Source organism: Aythya fuligula, chromosome 5 (assembly GCF_009819795.1).
Source record: "Aythya fuligula isolate bAytFul2 chromosome 5, bAytFul2.pri, whole genome shotgun sequence".
NCBI lineage: Eukaryota > Metazoa > Chordata > Aves > Anseriformes > Anatidae > Aythya > Aythya fuligula.
Window position 1 is genome coordinate 37,661,307 of NC_045563.1, and position 14,520 is coordinate 37,675,826.

Below are 14,520 nucleotides of genomic sequence, written 5' to 3' on the forward strand. Positions count from 1 at the left end.
CATCAACTCTTATTCTCATAATCAGTGGTATTTGTTCACATCATGGGGGGAAAAAAAACACGACCTAGCAGAGAAATTGTCAACTGCTACCAGCAGCTATTACCCTTGTCCATTTAATTAGAAAAACCAAGGGCTAACTGTGCCATACAGAATACATTCCCTCTCCATACCTTGCTCCTAGAATTGATTTCTCCTTGTAGTTTAAATTAGTATGGAGGGCAGTGCTCCTGATGGACCCACAGAGGAGAGGAATAAAACACTTCAGGTGACTGTAGCGCCAACCCAGTGCTTTTCAAAGGAAACTTCCTGAAAAGGAAAAAACGCAGCTAAGAAAACAGCTGCAAAGATGTAGCAACATTGCCCAAGGAGCTCAGGAGGGGGAGGAGAAATGTTCATTATACAAATCACCAATATTCCCATAACACCTTTGTGTAGATTAGAACCAGTCTGAGCCAGTATGTAAATATACCACCATTTACCCCATCTAACACCCTCCTAGCTGGTCTTAGCATTTCAAGGTCAAGTTTTGGAGCTTTTTCCAGCCTGAGTCTATATCTTTATGTTCTCAATGAGAATATTGTGTGTTAAAAACATATTGTTACGAGTTTTCATCTTACCTGCGCTTAAGATCAATACTCCACACCTGCACCCACTGAATCCCTTTTGCTCACAAGAATTACATGGTTTTGTAAATCATCTACAGGCACTACTTACTGCTGGCTGAAATTTAATAAAGAACTGCGTGTGGGGGGAGGAGGGATGCTACTGATGCTCAACAGCAACAATGCAAAATCATCTGAAACAAGAAAAGTTGGAGACTACTCAAATGAAACTGTGGGAGGTGGGCAGTCATTACCCAAGTTGAATTTTGGTATTCCCCAAGAGTCTCTTGAAACAACCCTCTGATTTTGACTCCAGGGACCGTGTAAAATAATTTAAAGCTTTTGACTTTTCATCAGCCAGCTGGATAATAATATCCAAACAGCAGTCTTAAATTGTACATCTGGAATGGGACCTTCAGTGAATAAGTCACTCCTGATGCAGTAACCTGCTGAGAATACTGCTGGTTATACTGTCCTGATGCATCTAATCTTTTTTTGGCACAGAAACAGCTGAGGACTGAGGAAGCCAAAATTGTTCAAGAGAAAGCTGCCAAGATAAAAGAGTGGGTAACATTTAAGCTGAGAGAGGTGAGTCTTCAGCTTGCTGCCACGTTTCAGGGCCTACGGGTAGATGCAGTGGCTGCATTCACAGCATCCTCCTATGTAGGACAATAACGTGAGGACATTCAGTTTGCCACAGAAGCTTTCACCTGGTTTGCCCCTGCACACATTCAGCTGCAGGACTAGGGTCACCCCTCTGACTTAGGGCTAGTTACTGATTTGGGCAAACTGTGAAGGACTGCTAAGTTGCTAATGCCCCATAGAGGTCTCTGAAGACTGTTTCATTTGCTAGGCGCAGATGCCTTTCCCCCAGCTTTCTTCTGCCTCTCCCTTTTTCTGAGGGTGCTGTTTCTGCATCTTTTCCTGACAAAGCAGCTGTGACACAAACACGTCATCCTTTGCTCTGCCTTAATTTGCTGTCCCTGACCAATGCTGTTTTCCTACTACACAGCATTCTCTCTTGTCTGGTCTCTCTCTTATCCATCCTGTATGTTTATGTCTGCATTTGGGCCCAATTCAGTATCAGCTAGAGTAACGAAGAAGTATCAGTGGGTCAGCACTCAGTTTTAAAGACACTGTAGTAGTTTGTGTATGGGAGTTGGGTCTATCCATTCTTTCCTTTTTATTCCAAGTTAAAGCCATAAATTTCCCAATCTATACCAGAAAATAATCTTTTGGAGGTGAAAGAATTAGTCTTTGTGGGCACTAGTTGTGTTGGGATGCAATTTTGTAATCTCATTAGATTGATAAAATGCTATGTGCTAGAAAGCTGTGCTTCCTTCATTCTCCTGGATGAGGTAACTTAAGGTGCATCTACGCTACTGGGTGGTGCAGCACAAAGAAGGAAACGCAGGGTTGAATTAGAGGGACCTGCTGTGAATCCAGGACCATACGTTCACGTGTATTTAATGGCAGTGGTGTTCATGCCAGATGGTGATTCTGGGAGCACTTCATACGCAAGTAGACCACTGTTGACTGAAGGACTTCACATCTACGTTGTAATTAGGTTGCCCTAGATGGCACCATGAGTGCAATTTCAGCCTTGATTCCATCAAAGGGAAACCTCTTTGGATGCACCGTTGCGTTGCTTGACTGTATGTCGGGACACTTCAAACAAAGATATAAGGAAAATTTGCAAAAAATCACTTGTGCACTAATTGCAGATATAAACACATCCATAATGTTTTCTGTTTGATCCCCTAAAGCGGGGGGATCTTGTCTTACACATACAGGGGGAGAGGAAAAATTCTGCTACTGGGTAGTAGTTATTTGGTTGTCATAACAGCTATTTCTGAAACAAGGGTACACTATAAACAATAGCAGGCAAGGAAATTAAAAGATCTATCTGAGAACTTCAAATGGCATATACAGAGGCTATTTAAGAAAGCACAGCAAAGTGTGAGTGGAGCTGCTGAGGAGAAGGATTTCAAGGTGACGGGTAGAATTCACACTTTTTTTTTCCTTTTTCTGTTCAGACACTTGAATGTAAGTAAAGTTGAAGACTTGCTCTGTGTAGAGGAACGCAAGCACATACACAGTTATGCCTAATTTTTCAGCTTTTGTTATTGTTGTTTCACAGCTTGAGCTAGAAAACTACCACTTGAAAAACTGTAATCAGAGGCTGACGGAGCAAATTGAAGCCCTTCAGGATACATTGCAAGGTAAATGCATTCACCTGGCATTGTAGCCTAGTAACCAGCACAAGAGTGGAAGGCAGCATTCCTGGGTTGTATTCTTAACTTTGTCAGAAATGTGCACTTGTGACAGCGAGCAAGCAGTATAATTGTTCTGTTTCTCAGTGGGTCTGTGTTTAAGACGGGCATAACATTGTTTGGCTGCCATAAAAGCTCTTCATTGATTTCCCATCTGGGACTGAACATGGGCCCCTGTTTTGAGACAGGGACAACAGATGGAGAACTTTGGTCTTCAGGGCTTGAAATCAGTACCTTTCATCGCAACACATTTTAAAGAGGAAATTCTCTTTACCATTTTCTTCCTGTTTTTTTTTTTTTTTTCTTTCCTTTTTTTTTTTTTTTTCTTTTTTACTTTCTTTTTTTTTTCCTTAATGGGGTTGGTTTGGTCACTGAAGGTGAGCTAGTTTCCAGAACTTCACTGGACATGCAGACAAGGGGCGTTTCTTTGCTACAGATGTCTTTCTCTGGCGTTCCCATCAATCCACAACAAGGGAATAGGGCAAAATTCCTTCTAAATCCCACCATGTTTCTAGCTAAATACTTTATTGAATAGGTTTTTCTCATCCCCTCTGACTCTGGCTGTTTACAAAAAGAGAATGGCTGGTAAGCTGCGTTAATAATCTGGTATTAAGTGTTCCCTGTAGCCCAGTGCTCTGGGCAATGAACAGTTCTACCCTGTCCTCTTATCCCACTTTTCTCACTATGCCAGGCTAAATCCAGAGGCCCCTGCAGAGGGACAAATCTTTTTGCTTGCCACACTAACAATAAGAGCTTCTTCTGCTTAATTTCCTGTCACATCCAGGAAGCTGCAAAAATATCAGTAATATTTAAAATTAAAATGAATGGCCTTTTTCCAGTCTAGACTAATGATTTGCCTCAGAGGCAGGGGAGAGTGTGTGCCAGGCCTGTGTGATAGGAATAGCTAAGGTAGCATCCAGATTCTTGTGCCTTGGGTGACAAGACCAAAACAGCTCTGATAGTTGGTTTTTCTCAGCTGTATTTCCAGAAATGGGTTTCATTCTCCACAATCAACAGTAATTTATTGTGCTGTTTGTCCTTCCCTCTGTTACTTTTGTGTCTTCAGTTTGTTTCTACTTCCTCTTAACAATACCTGTAGAGTTTGCTGTTGAAGCAGCATTTTCAATCATGTATGGTGAGTGTGACTGCACAGCTTTTTGTGAATTCCAAAGCACATTATGAGTTGTTGCTTTTCAGTAAGGTAACATATAAATGCCCAGGTAAGTGAAAATCATGAAGTGATTGGTGACCACACACCATCCTGCAGGACGTCATATGCATACTTAAGTAGTAAACATTGGAAATCTAGCTAATCTAGAAAAGAGTACTTGAGAAGATTAGACATGAAGAAACCTGTACAGGTTTCAACTGTACAGAAGCAAGACTGAACCTACCACAAGGTTAATTGTGGCCTTCTTGCCTAAGCTTAGTGCTAGGAAGTAAAGGCCTGAGTTTATAATCTCCTGTGGGATACCGCAGGTGGGCAAGAGGCATGGACAAAGTGCAGGGCTTCAGCACAGGCTTCACTGATCAGTAATATCCTCTGCTACTCCAAGTTTTATCCACGCTTTCTTATACCCTAAAGTTCCTATGCAGTAGAACTGAACAGGAGAACTGAAGTCAAAGGATCCGTGCTAAGCAGTGTTCTGGTTACTTAGGTGGTTTTTGACAAAGTATTGTGTAGATAGGTGCACTTCCTTCTTGTGGCTGTCGTATAAAAGGACTGCTGTATTGGGCTAGACTGAAAGCTTGCCTAGACCAGTGTCCTGTCTTCCGGTTGGTTGGGGAAGCTGTAGGAAGGAATGTAGAAAGCACTGCCAGTAGAGCTGTCCATCTCTCGTGTACCCTTCCAGCTTTTGCCATCAGTTAGTTCGGAACTTCATAGGTCAGAAACTCTGCCTGAACTGTTACTTGTAGACACTGAAATTACTTTTTCTGGCCAATCTTTTGGACACTGCAACATTGCATTTCCATGTTTGGGAAAAAGTAAAAAAGGGAGAAAAAAAAAAAAAACACCACACCACTACCTTACTTCTTCAAACTTCAAACACATTGCCTGATAATTTCATAAGGTACCCCTTAATTCCACTTTTGTGAGATTAATTTAACAGTTATTAGTCATTTCTTATATATCTTGTCTGTACCATTCCCAGTTGTAAATATCCAACACTTTTGTTATAGCTGACCCCACAGAATAGAAGAGATGGCAGTAGTCACAGTGAGGCCATGGTCCTCCTATAGCCTGTCCTGTTATGGCTGCTATTGAAATACAGCTGACACAATTTACGCTAGCTAGCAACATTTTAGACAATAAAGAATTTGAATGCCCTAACCATATATTCTCCTCCACTGTAGGTATGACCAGCATTTCTCCCTTTAAATCTCTTTGGAGCTGTAATTCTCTGAAATCCAGAGCACCACAGGCTTCTTTACCTGAGAAGATAGACCAGAAATCTATGCTTCTTGCACCTGGTTTCAGGCAGCTATGTCAAACAAGACCTACCAAACGTGTCTTCTCTACAACAAGCATCGTCCTTGCCAATGACACCTTCACAGAGGATGGAGAGGACAAATCTCTGCTTTCTCAGAACACACTGAAGCTCATGCCTGACCCATCAAGCTGGAATCTCTCTGCAGAGAAAGACATGTTTTCAACCATAAGCTCTGAACACAGGTTAGGGTGCTCTGATCCTGTGTCTCTGGACCCTCCAGCTGAGCCCACAAAAATCCTTGAGGCTTTGACTTTCCGGTCTTCACTAGAGGGAAACCATTGCACTGTGAGCACCTTGCAACAAGTGTCTTTGGACGGGGCCGGCTCCTCCGATGATCTGAGTGCCAGGTTCCGTTCCCACCACCTGGATTCCACCTCCTCAGGAGAAATAATGAGCATGCTTGAGGGCACCCTCCAGACTGCTGGGCCACCCCTGGCCATGTCAACGTCGGCTGCTACAGCAGGTTCCATCTGTCCAGGGAGGGAACGTGGCCTTGGAAGTAGTATGACCTTTCCAAAAACACGGACTCCCAATGCACCAAGAGATAGTATCCAACTAGCCAAGAGACATTACAGCCAACCACAGTCAGGTGCTGGTTCTTTCCATCGTGTAATGAGCTTAGAGGCCAGCACCTTCCAGCCCATACCAGTCTGCCATGGGCCAGTGGAGGAAACAGACATTGATGATTATAGGGTGCTGGAGAAGATGGAGACAGAAGGTGGCCTAGTGAGGGAAGAAGCTGGAACATATGAGATCAAGCACTTAACTGCAAAGAGAGAAGCTGTGAGTTCTGAGGCTGGCATGCTTGATCCAGGATGTAAACCCCCCACACCACCGCTGCACAGATTCCCGTCATGGGTAAGAAATGCAAGGACACCAGTCTGAGAGTTGCTGTTCAGCTTTAAGTAGTGCCCAGTAGTTAGCCTAGAACAGCTTTTGGTCTCAATCAATCATTTTCTTGTGACATAAATCACATTTCCAAACCACCTGGTCTGGCAGTTCCAAGGATGGGACATGCTACTTTCACTGACAATTTTATTGTTTCTCTTCCCTTTATTAAAAAAAAAAAATATATATATATATATATAGTATTCAAGAAACAAGTAAAAACAAAAGTCAACAGATGCTGCATTGTGGCTGGTCCTTATGGGTCATCAGAAGTCCATCCTTAGTTCTGTTGTTATGTATTTAAGATTAAAAAAAAAAAGAAGTTTTAAGTGCAAGTGAATGGACTAGACCAGGTAAGTTCAGGGTCAGAAGAAGCTATAAATACAAGAACAGACATGTGGACAAGATGTCAGCATTCCTATCTCGTGGTATTCTTTCGCTATCAGGAAATTTTTGTGAAAACAATTGGTAGAGTGAGTATACATCTCCTATTGTGTATTTTATGTGACATAGGTCTGTCACCTCCAGTTACTTCTTAGTTCAGATGGCTGTATTTTTGCTAATGTGTCAATCCAACTGGTAAAACTTGGTGAAAATCAATATAGTATCCTAGGAGACAAGCCAGTTTTTTTTTCAGTTTGCTTTTTTATAGCATAGACAAACAAGTGGTTTATTGAAGGTGCAAAGTCAAGCACTGCATTAGTCGTCATGTTTTATTTTACGTGTTGTTGTTTGTTTGTTTTTTTTTAATATGAAAACTTAATTTGTGATCTTTGGATGTGTCCTTTATGATACCAGTCTAAACCCCAGTATAATCACAGCTGGATTTCTGAAGGAATCTCCTGTTATTCAGTCCATTGTATGGAGCTGTGTTGGGAATGAAGCTGGATGGTGTAGTGAAGAAACTGCAGTTTTCAAGATATTTGTTGCAGAAGTCAGAAAGGTGTCATTGGCAATGCACTCATTTGAAAGTAGGGAAATAAATCTGAGATTGGCTTCTGTCCCTTTCTCTAACCTAGAGTTCCCATGTAAGGTTTTTCCAGTCCCTTAAGCTAAAGTTTTCACAGGTGATTGCTAGCTACCCACACACGTGCTTTCTGAATGTCCAACTGGAGACTGGCAATTAAGTGTGATTAGAGAAATGCTGAGCAGTCTATCTGCTGTAACTGTATTCAGTAGTTTTCATTGCAGACAATGTTATATGATGTTAAATTCTCAGAAAGTCAGGTCATGGACATCTCAGAAAAGGTACTCCAAAGACAGTGGGTACTTGAAAGAACCTAGTTCTGAATTCCTCTTAGATATCTAAGAGATACCCATATTTCTTAGAGATAACACATATCAATGTCCTTCCCAGCATTTCTGTAAAATCTGTGATTAATGTTTGTGAAGCGTTACAATATTATACTCAGGAACACCACAGGAAAGCTTATGAGAAAATCCATTGTTTTGGGTTCAGGCCACAGTCAAGTGAGTGTATCTAAGTATTAATAGAGTATTAAATAGTAGACTAATTAGTAAGAAATGTCCATTTTGTGCCCTGAATAGGAAGTATCTGGGGAAAAAAAACTACACATATTTCATTAAAGGCTAAATCACATTGCATAAGTATACAGAAAATATTAATTCTGTTACTTTTTTTTTTTTGGTGTGCTTGACTTTGCAGTCTTTGGGTACATTGGCATATACGTATTAGGCATGTTACCTGATAGTGATTGTACACCTTAAGGAACAGCAAGAGGATTCAGATTTCTAGCTTTGATTTTATCCATTTTAGGCTGGTTGATGTTTTAGAACATTATACTTAGTTAAACATTTGAGTCCCTGCCTTGGAATTTTTTTAATTTGTGAAGCACTGGGAGATCCTTTGTACTGAAAGCTCCATGTGTTGTTATAACCGAGACACAAGCTTATCAAGAACACTCCAGGTCTTTCTTTCATTCCCTTATCAGATAGTGGGAATCCTTTGCAGGTGGTGACTCAATAATTTGTTCTATTTTAGGGCTGATCTTGATTCATTTTAATGCATTGCTCATAAAAGAAGAAAAATACCTTTTATATGTTGAGATGCAGCTGTTGACAATTGCATGTAGGCATCCCAGTCTGGGTGTCATCTGTAGCACTTCTAAACCAAGTCTGATGTGATTCAGGGAATCACACACATGCACGTTTCTGCTAATGGTCGTTTACCCAACATCTGGTGAAATGAGGCAAGTTTTCTTAGAGAGACATTCCTTCTTACCTCAAGGGTTTATGTGATTCTGTGACATGAGCATTTCTTTTCCTGCAGGAATGGTGTTTTTGACTGACCATTGCTGTTTATGGTATTATTGTTCCAGGAAAGTCGAATCTATGATATGGCCAAGTCTGGCATGAGGCTGTCTGAAGCAGCTGCTGTGAACGACGCTTCCAGCTGCTGTAAGTTCTAGATAAAATCCATCTTTAAAGGGGGTGACAGTACGGGACCTGAGCATCTGTCTGTTTTCAAAGTAAATTTGATATCACAGGTAGCCATGATAAAGAAAGGAAGGGCAGAAGGTATATGTGATCCTGGGGGTGGCTGGTGCCGGGCTCTTTGTGCCCCCCGTTCAGTAACATCTTCAGGGGGCTCTGTTATTTCCTTCCTCACTTTGTTGAAACTGTTCTGCCCCAGCATGGCTGTGACCTGCTTTTAGCCTTGTGGTTTCACCATTACTTTCCCCTGTTTGTGAACCAATGTGGAAGAGGAAAGTAGCCATGAAATGGTTCCCAGTGAGGGTGGGAACAGATTGCCCATGATGGCTTTTACCTGTTTGGACATGGTCTGCAATCATACCACGGGGAGCATGGGGTGGGTAAGAAGCATTACCGGCTAAATGAAGAGAACACTGCAGCTGCCTCTGGCAGTTGTATGTAATTAATAACACATCTGGTAGCCTTTCCGGGGCCACACTGTCCAGGACAGCAGTCTTCTTCCATTGTATTCTAAAATCTACATGAGGTACACACATACATGTACCTCTCCATTAAAACCTGCTGCTTTTCACCAGATTGTGTTATTTGTTCTCTTGCTCTGTCTCTGATTTTTCCCAGTTTCCAATTTCTCACGTTCAGCTTCTGGGCCATTTACCGGTTTCATCCACAGAAACATGGCGGTGCCAGTCTACGCTATGCTGAAGGGGGTAAGGAGCTGTCTCACTTTTCCTCTTGAAAAGCATGGGCCAGGGCTACCACTAATTTGAGAGAGAATGGGGTGAAGCTGTGCAGAGAAGGAAAGAAAGAGAATGCTAGGAAGGACTGAAGACCAAAGGAATGCAGGAGCAGCAGATCATTAAATAATTTAGAAACACAGAACACTTTGGCAAGTGTTGGTCTGGGAAGCTTCAGTATGCATCATGAAGCTGTAGATGCCTAGGGCTGATGGTGGATGTAGCCTATAGAATGAAACGGAAGAGGGACCTTGTGAGCTCAAGGGGAAGAATTAGGTTTGTGGAACAGTAAGGGTATAATCAAAGGAGACCCAAACAGATGAGACTAGAGAGTCCAGCTTGAAGGGGAAGAAATGAGGAGCCCTGGGACAGCAGTGGGAAAAGCAAGGGCCTGCTTTGATTGCTGTCTCCTTATGAGCAGAGATGGTCCTGGAGAAACTCTTTCCTTACAAATTTTCTGTTTTCCAGAAAGCCACACAGATCAGCAACGTGCCTTTCTTAGATGAGTCTTCGGGCTCTGATGACGACTGTGGCTCCCATGCCAGCTTTAGGAATTCTACTGCTGGATCTGAAAACAGGAAAGCTAGCACGCCAGGCAGCCCTCGTGCAGTGAAAAGAGGTAAAGTGGGAGTCTTGCTACTGAGCAGTATGAATGCTCTCCCCCCAGATGAGGCAAGGTGTCATGAACAGTGTCATCAGTGACAAGCAGGCAAATGCACTGCACTGGTGATGCTAACAACTTGACACAGCATACATGCAGACATCAACAGTTACTCAGTAGAAACCTGTCCTTTTAGATGGATTTTGCTGCTGGTAGTTTTCCATACAGACAATTGCTAAGTTAAGATTGTGGGAAGGATTATTTTCCAAATTAATCATACATTGAGTGAACCATCAATACCTTTTCTATGACTTCTTGTGAGCCAATATTGAGACATTAAAGAAAATAGTGTGTTGTTGTTGTTTCTATCACTGACTGATAATTTCTTTACCAGTAAGCAAATTTTTCCTATCTTTGAGAGGCATCAAGTAATCTGGTCCTGGCTAGGACAATTCTCCTTGACTTCTGGGAAGGTCAAAATGGATCCTAGAGTGGTATACTCATTACAATTGGCAATCAATAAGATATAACACTAAATGTAGTTTAATTTTTGTTGTGATGCATAGGTTGATGTATGGGCAATGTCCACCAGTGGGGGAAGATTCATAAAAAGCAAAGCCCACTTGCTGGTGATGGAGCCTTTGGTTTGAATGGGAGAGGCTTCAGGCTTTATAATGGATGTTTCCAGACTGAAAACACGATGTCTATGCTTTAGATAAGAAGTCTGTTGATTTTTATCACCATTTATTCAACAGCAGATTTATTTCACTGTCAGTATCCAAAACTTTCTCACTGCTTGTCTTCCTAGGAAAAAAAAAGTCTCAAAAGTTTGATTAGTGTAATGTGAGTTTCCAAAGTCTGATCTGATGTATTCTTCCTGAGCAAAGGAGCCTTAATGGTGAACTTAAAAACATTTTCAGAGTGCTCATTATCCAGGTGCAAGTTACACCCAAGCCTACTTCTGCTTAGCTATGATTCTAATTCTTTCATTTTGAACAGGTGTTTCTATGTCCTCGCTGAGCTCTGAGAGTGACTATGCCATCCCTCCTGATGCCTACTCCTTGGATGGAGACTATTCAGAGCCAGAACATAAGCTACAGCGGACATCTTCCTATTCCACTGATGGTGGAATCTGCACTGTAAGTCTTGCTACATCAGTTGCGAGGGGGTGCAAACAGGGCCTTGGCCATGAAAGAGGAAAGCATATCTACAATATATTGAGTTCTCTGATGCAAAATGATGCTATAGCACATTGGACTGTTGGTCCGGCTGGTTTGTAACAAAAGACGCCATCTGAGGCTTCAGCAGAAGGCGCAACTTGTGTTATATAGTCAGATATAAGCACAAGCATTGAGGGCTGTATTCTTTCCTGATGACCTGTACTGTTTTCCTGTGGCCATACTCTCCTTTAATGATGGCTATACTTTTGTGACAAAACAAGTTTGGAAATTCAGAGGAAAGCAAAAGAAAGGATAGTGCCTTCTTCACATAGTGTTTGCAGCTGCTTAGAAAGTCTAGGACTTTCTTCAAATTGAGCAAAGAGCGCTGACCTTGGATGAATGCTTATCCCATCTGACAATGTAAAGAGGAACGTGACAGAGATACAGCAGATGTCTGAGCTCAATTTCATACTGTCATTTGCATGGAAGCGTGAGAGGTGCAAGATAAGCCCACCTTGCTCTTTGCCCTCCAGGAATCCATGGAGAAATCAGGTTACTTGCTGAAAATGGGCAGTCAGGTGAAGATGTGGAAGAGACGATGGTTTGTTTTAAGAAATGGACAAATCATGTACTACAAGTCTCCGGTAAGTCACTGAGATATGTTTACTCCTGTGTGAAGGCTCAGGAGGAAGGCTGGCTGCAGAATGAGTTCCAGATTGGTAGCACTGGCAGATGGGGCAGCCATGGACAAGCTTTCCCCAAAATGCCCTGTAGAGTTTTGTGTCTGACCCACAGGCTCAACCATAGATTCTGTGCTCAGGCAGTGAAGCTTTTTGTGGTGGCAGTTTCCAGGTGTTGAATGGTCGTTCACAAAGGCAGAAGTTTGACATCTACTGGTTAACTTTGTACAGATGACATAAATATGCACATTTATTTAATGCTGCAGTTAGATACTCTGAGACCCATGTAATTTCTTCCTACTGAAAGAGTTGTTGGCTTTTCTTTCCCCAGAGTGATGTTATCCGCAAACCACAGGGGCAGATGGAGCTGAATTCCTCGTGCCAAATTGTCAGAGGTGAAGGGTCCCAAACATTCCAGGTAAGCATTGCTTTCTCATCCTGCAGATAACCATGCGCTTGATGGCTGGGTGATTGAGAGCTTATTTCAGGCAGAGTAGCACTGTACATCTCAATTGATAAAAGCTAACTTTATCTGGCTCCTGTATTTGTTTGCACCAGCCAGGCAGTTAGCTTTGTAAATAATGGGGAAATTATAACCAAAATACAGCTTTTTGCCATTGAAAGAAATTCTCCTTTTTTTTTTATTTTGTTTTAAACTGTGGCACTTTCTTTTTGCAGTTGACACTGAGAGCTTAAAATCTGTGAGAAAAGTTATTCTTAGAAGAACTAGAGCTAGAGCATACATAGGATCTCCTCTGCGACACTCCTCTCGCAAGATCTCCAGACTGATCTTGCATGTGTAATCTAGTGAAAGATGTCCCTGCCCATGGCAGGGGGTTTGACTAGATGATCTTTAAAGATCCCTTCCAACCCAAACCATTCTGTGATTCTGTCTGGAGGATCTGAAGAAAAATCTAAAGCTTTGGATTGCTATTACAATTCAGTTTCCAAAGCATTAGAAGTTAGCTCATCACTGGGCTTTTAAGTCATTATTGTTAAAGAACACTGTAAAGGAGTCACTGAAGTTTCTGTCATGCTCTGACTGAAAGGCACATGGCCTGGGCTGTGAGCTACCTTCTGCTTTTATGATATCGAAGTCGCTAAGGCTCAATACTCTTAAATCCAGTGTCTTGCCTCTCAAAGAGTAACGAACTATTTAAGGCAAAAAGCAATAAAATGTGAAGGATGCAAAAAGTATTTCTGCAGCCACCTTTAAGATGAAAAAATTAGCAGCAGCACTGAGAAACAAGACAGTTTGAGAGAGCCGCAATACCCAAGATAGCCCATAGGAATTTGTTTCATCTCTATGAGTTCCAGATCTTTCATTTGGGCATTGAGAGTTAGCAGCTTTTTTCTTATAACAAAAAATCTCTCCTCAACCACCAAAAAATAGTCTGTATGGGATAATGAGACTCAGCAGCTGAAGAAAAAAATGTCTAGGTATGCAGATTTATAGTTCCTCACTGCTTTTCCTTCCAGCTCATGACAGAGAAGAGAACCTACTTCCTGACAGCAGACTCCCCCAACATCCTGGAGGAATGGATTCATGTCCTACAGAGCATCCTTAGAGTGCAAGTGACCAGTCCTGTTGGTGTTCCTCACAGTGATGCTAAACCTACTGTGAAAGGCTGGCTTACCAAGGTAAAATACTGCTTTTGACTTTATTCAGTTTACCTCAGTATTGACAGTGTACCAGCCTCTTGGTTTGCACAGTAAACGTCAGCAATAAGTTAGTATTTCAATACCCCCTAGAAGAATGTGACAAGAAAGTGGCAGTAATATGACAGTGTTCCTCTGCATGTCAGAGAGGAAGGTTTGTATAAGTGATAAGGAATAGGACAAACAAGGCTACTGAGAGATACTGACTTTGTCAAATAGTGAGCAGTAACAGATACATAACTTATGTAGGCTTTTCTTCAACAGAACTCACAACACTTCAGAGTTTAAACAAACAAAAACCAGGAAACTGTTATGTGTCACATTTACCTGATCTGAACTTGTGGATATAGGAGAGTTTCAAAGAAATGGCTTATATGTTCTAATAAAGCATTTATTTCCAATAACAGACTGCAAGCGTATAAAGTACAGTGGCTGGAAATTAATCTGTTTTATGGCATTTCCATACATTATCTTCCACAAGCACCTATGTCCCATCTACTTAGATGGGATGTACCTACCTGCTTTTGGAAGTGGGGCCCTGTGTGTTTTGAGAGGAGCTTATATTTACATACAACAAATAATATATTGTAAAATAATTGAATTGAAAATAGAATTTCTAGAAAATTGTGCCAGCGGTACTGCTGATGTTAAAGAGTATGTATTTCTCTGTCCTCTGTATAGGTCAAGCACGGTCACTCTAAGCTGGTCTGGTGTGCACTGATTGGAAAAACTTTTTACTACTATCGAAATCATGAGGATAAGGTAATTCATTTTCCCTTCTTATTCTTGAACCCTTCATTCCCATTTCTTATGAAACTTTCTTTCCTTTTACTGCTTCTGCCTCTACCGCTTCAAAACCTTCCTTGGTTTTACTTATCCCTTTCTAATAGCCTCTTATCCATGAGAAGAATATATTATTTCTGAAATAGCTAAAAAAATAAAATTACAAAAGACTCAAAAGGCAAGTGACTGCTCTT

The 14,520-nt window shown here is 41.5% G+C and overlaps 1 protein-coding gene across 3 annotated transcripts in view; it reads left to right on the top strand.

Moving 5' to 3' along the window:
• PLEKHH1 (pleckstrin homology, MyTH4 and FERM domain containing H1) overlaps positions 1-14,520 on the top strand; it is a 50,065-nt gene that overhangs the window by 17,164 nt on the left and 18,381 nt on the right. For all 3 annotated transcript variants that reach the window (XR_004253289.1, XM_032187742.1, XM_032187741.1), the window contains exons 5-15: positions 1,107-1,190; positions 2,743-2,824; positions 5,231-6,225; positions 8,595-8,673; positions 9,328-9,416; positions 9,912-10,062; positions 11,044-11,183; positions 11,738-11,848; positions 12,216-12,302; positions 13,364-13,525; positions 14,225-14,305. Coding sequence is in view for 2 of the 3 variants with exons in the window: in XM_032187742.1 (XP_032043633.1) it covers positions 1,107-1,190; positions 2,743-2,824; positions 5,231-6,225; positions 8,595-8,673; positions 9,328-9,416; positions 9,912-10,062; positions 11,044-11,183; positions 11,738-11,848; positions 12,216-12,302; positions 13,364-13,525; positions 14,225-14,305 (2,061 nt within the window). In the remaining variant the exon portion in view is untranslated. The remainder of the gene's footprint in view (positions 1-1,106; positions 1,191-2,742; positions 2,825-5,230; positions 6,226-8,594; positions 8,674-9,327; positions 9,417-9,911; positions 10,063-11,043; positions 11,184-11,737; positions 11,849-12,215; positions 12,303-13,363; positions 13,526-14,224; positions 14,306-14,520) is intronic.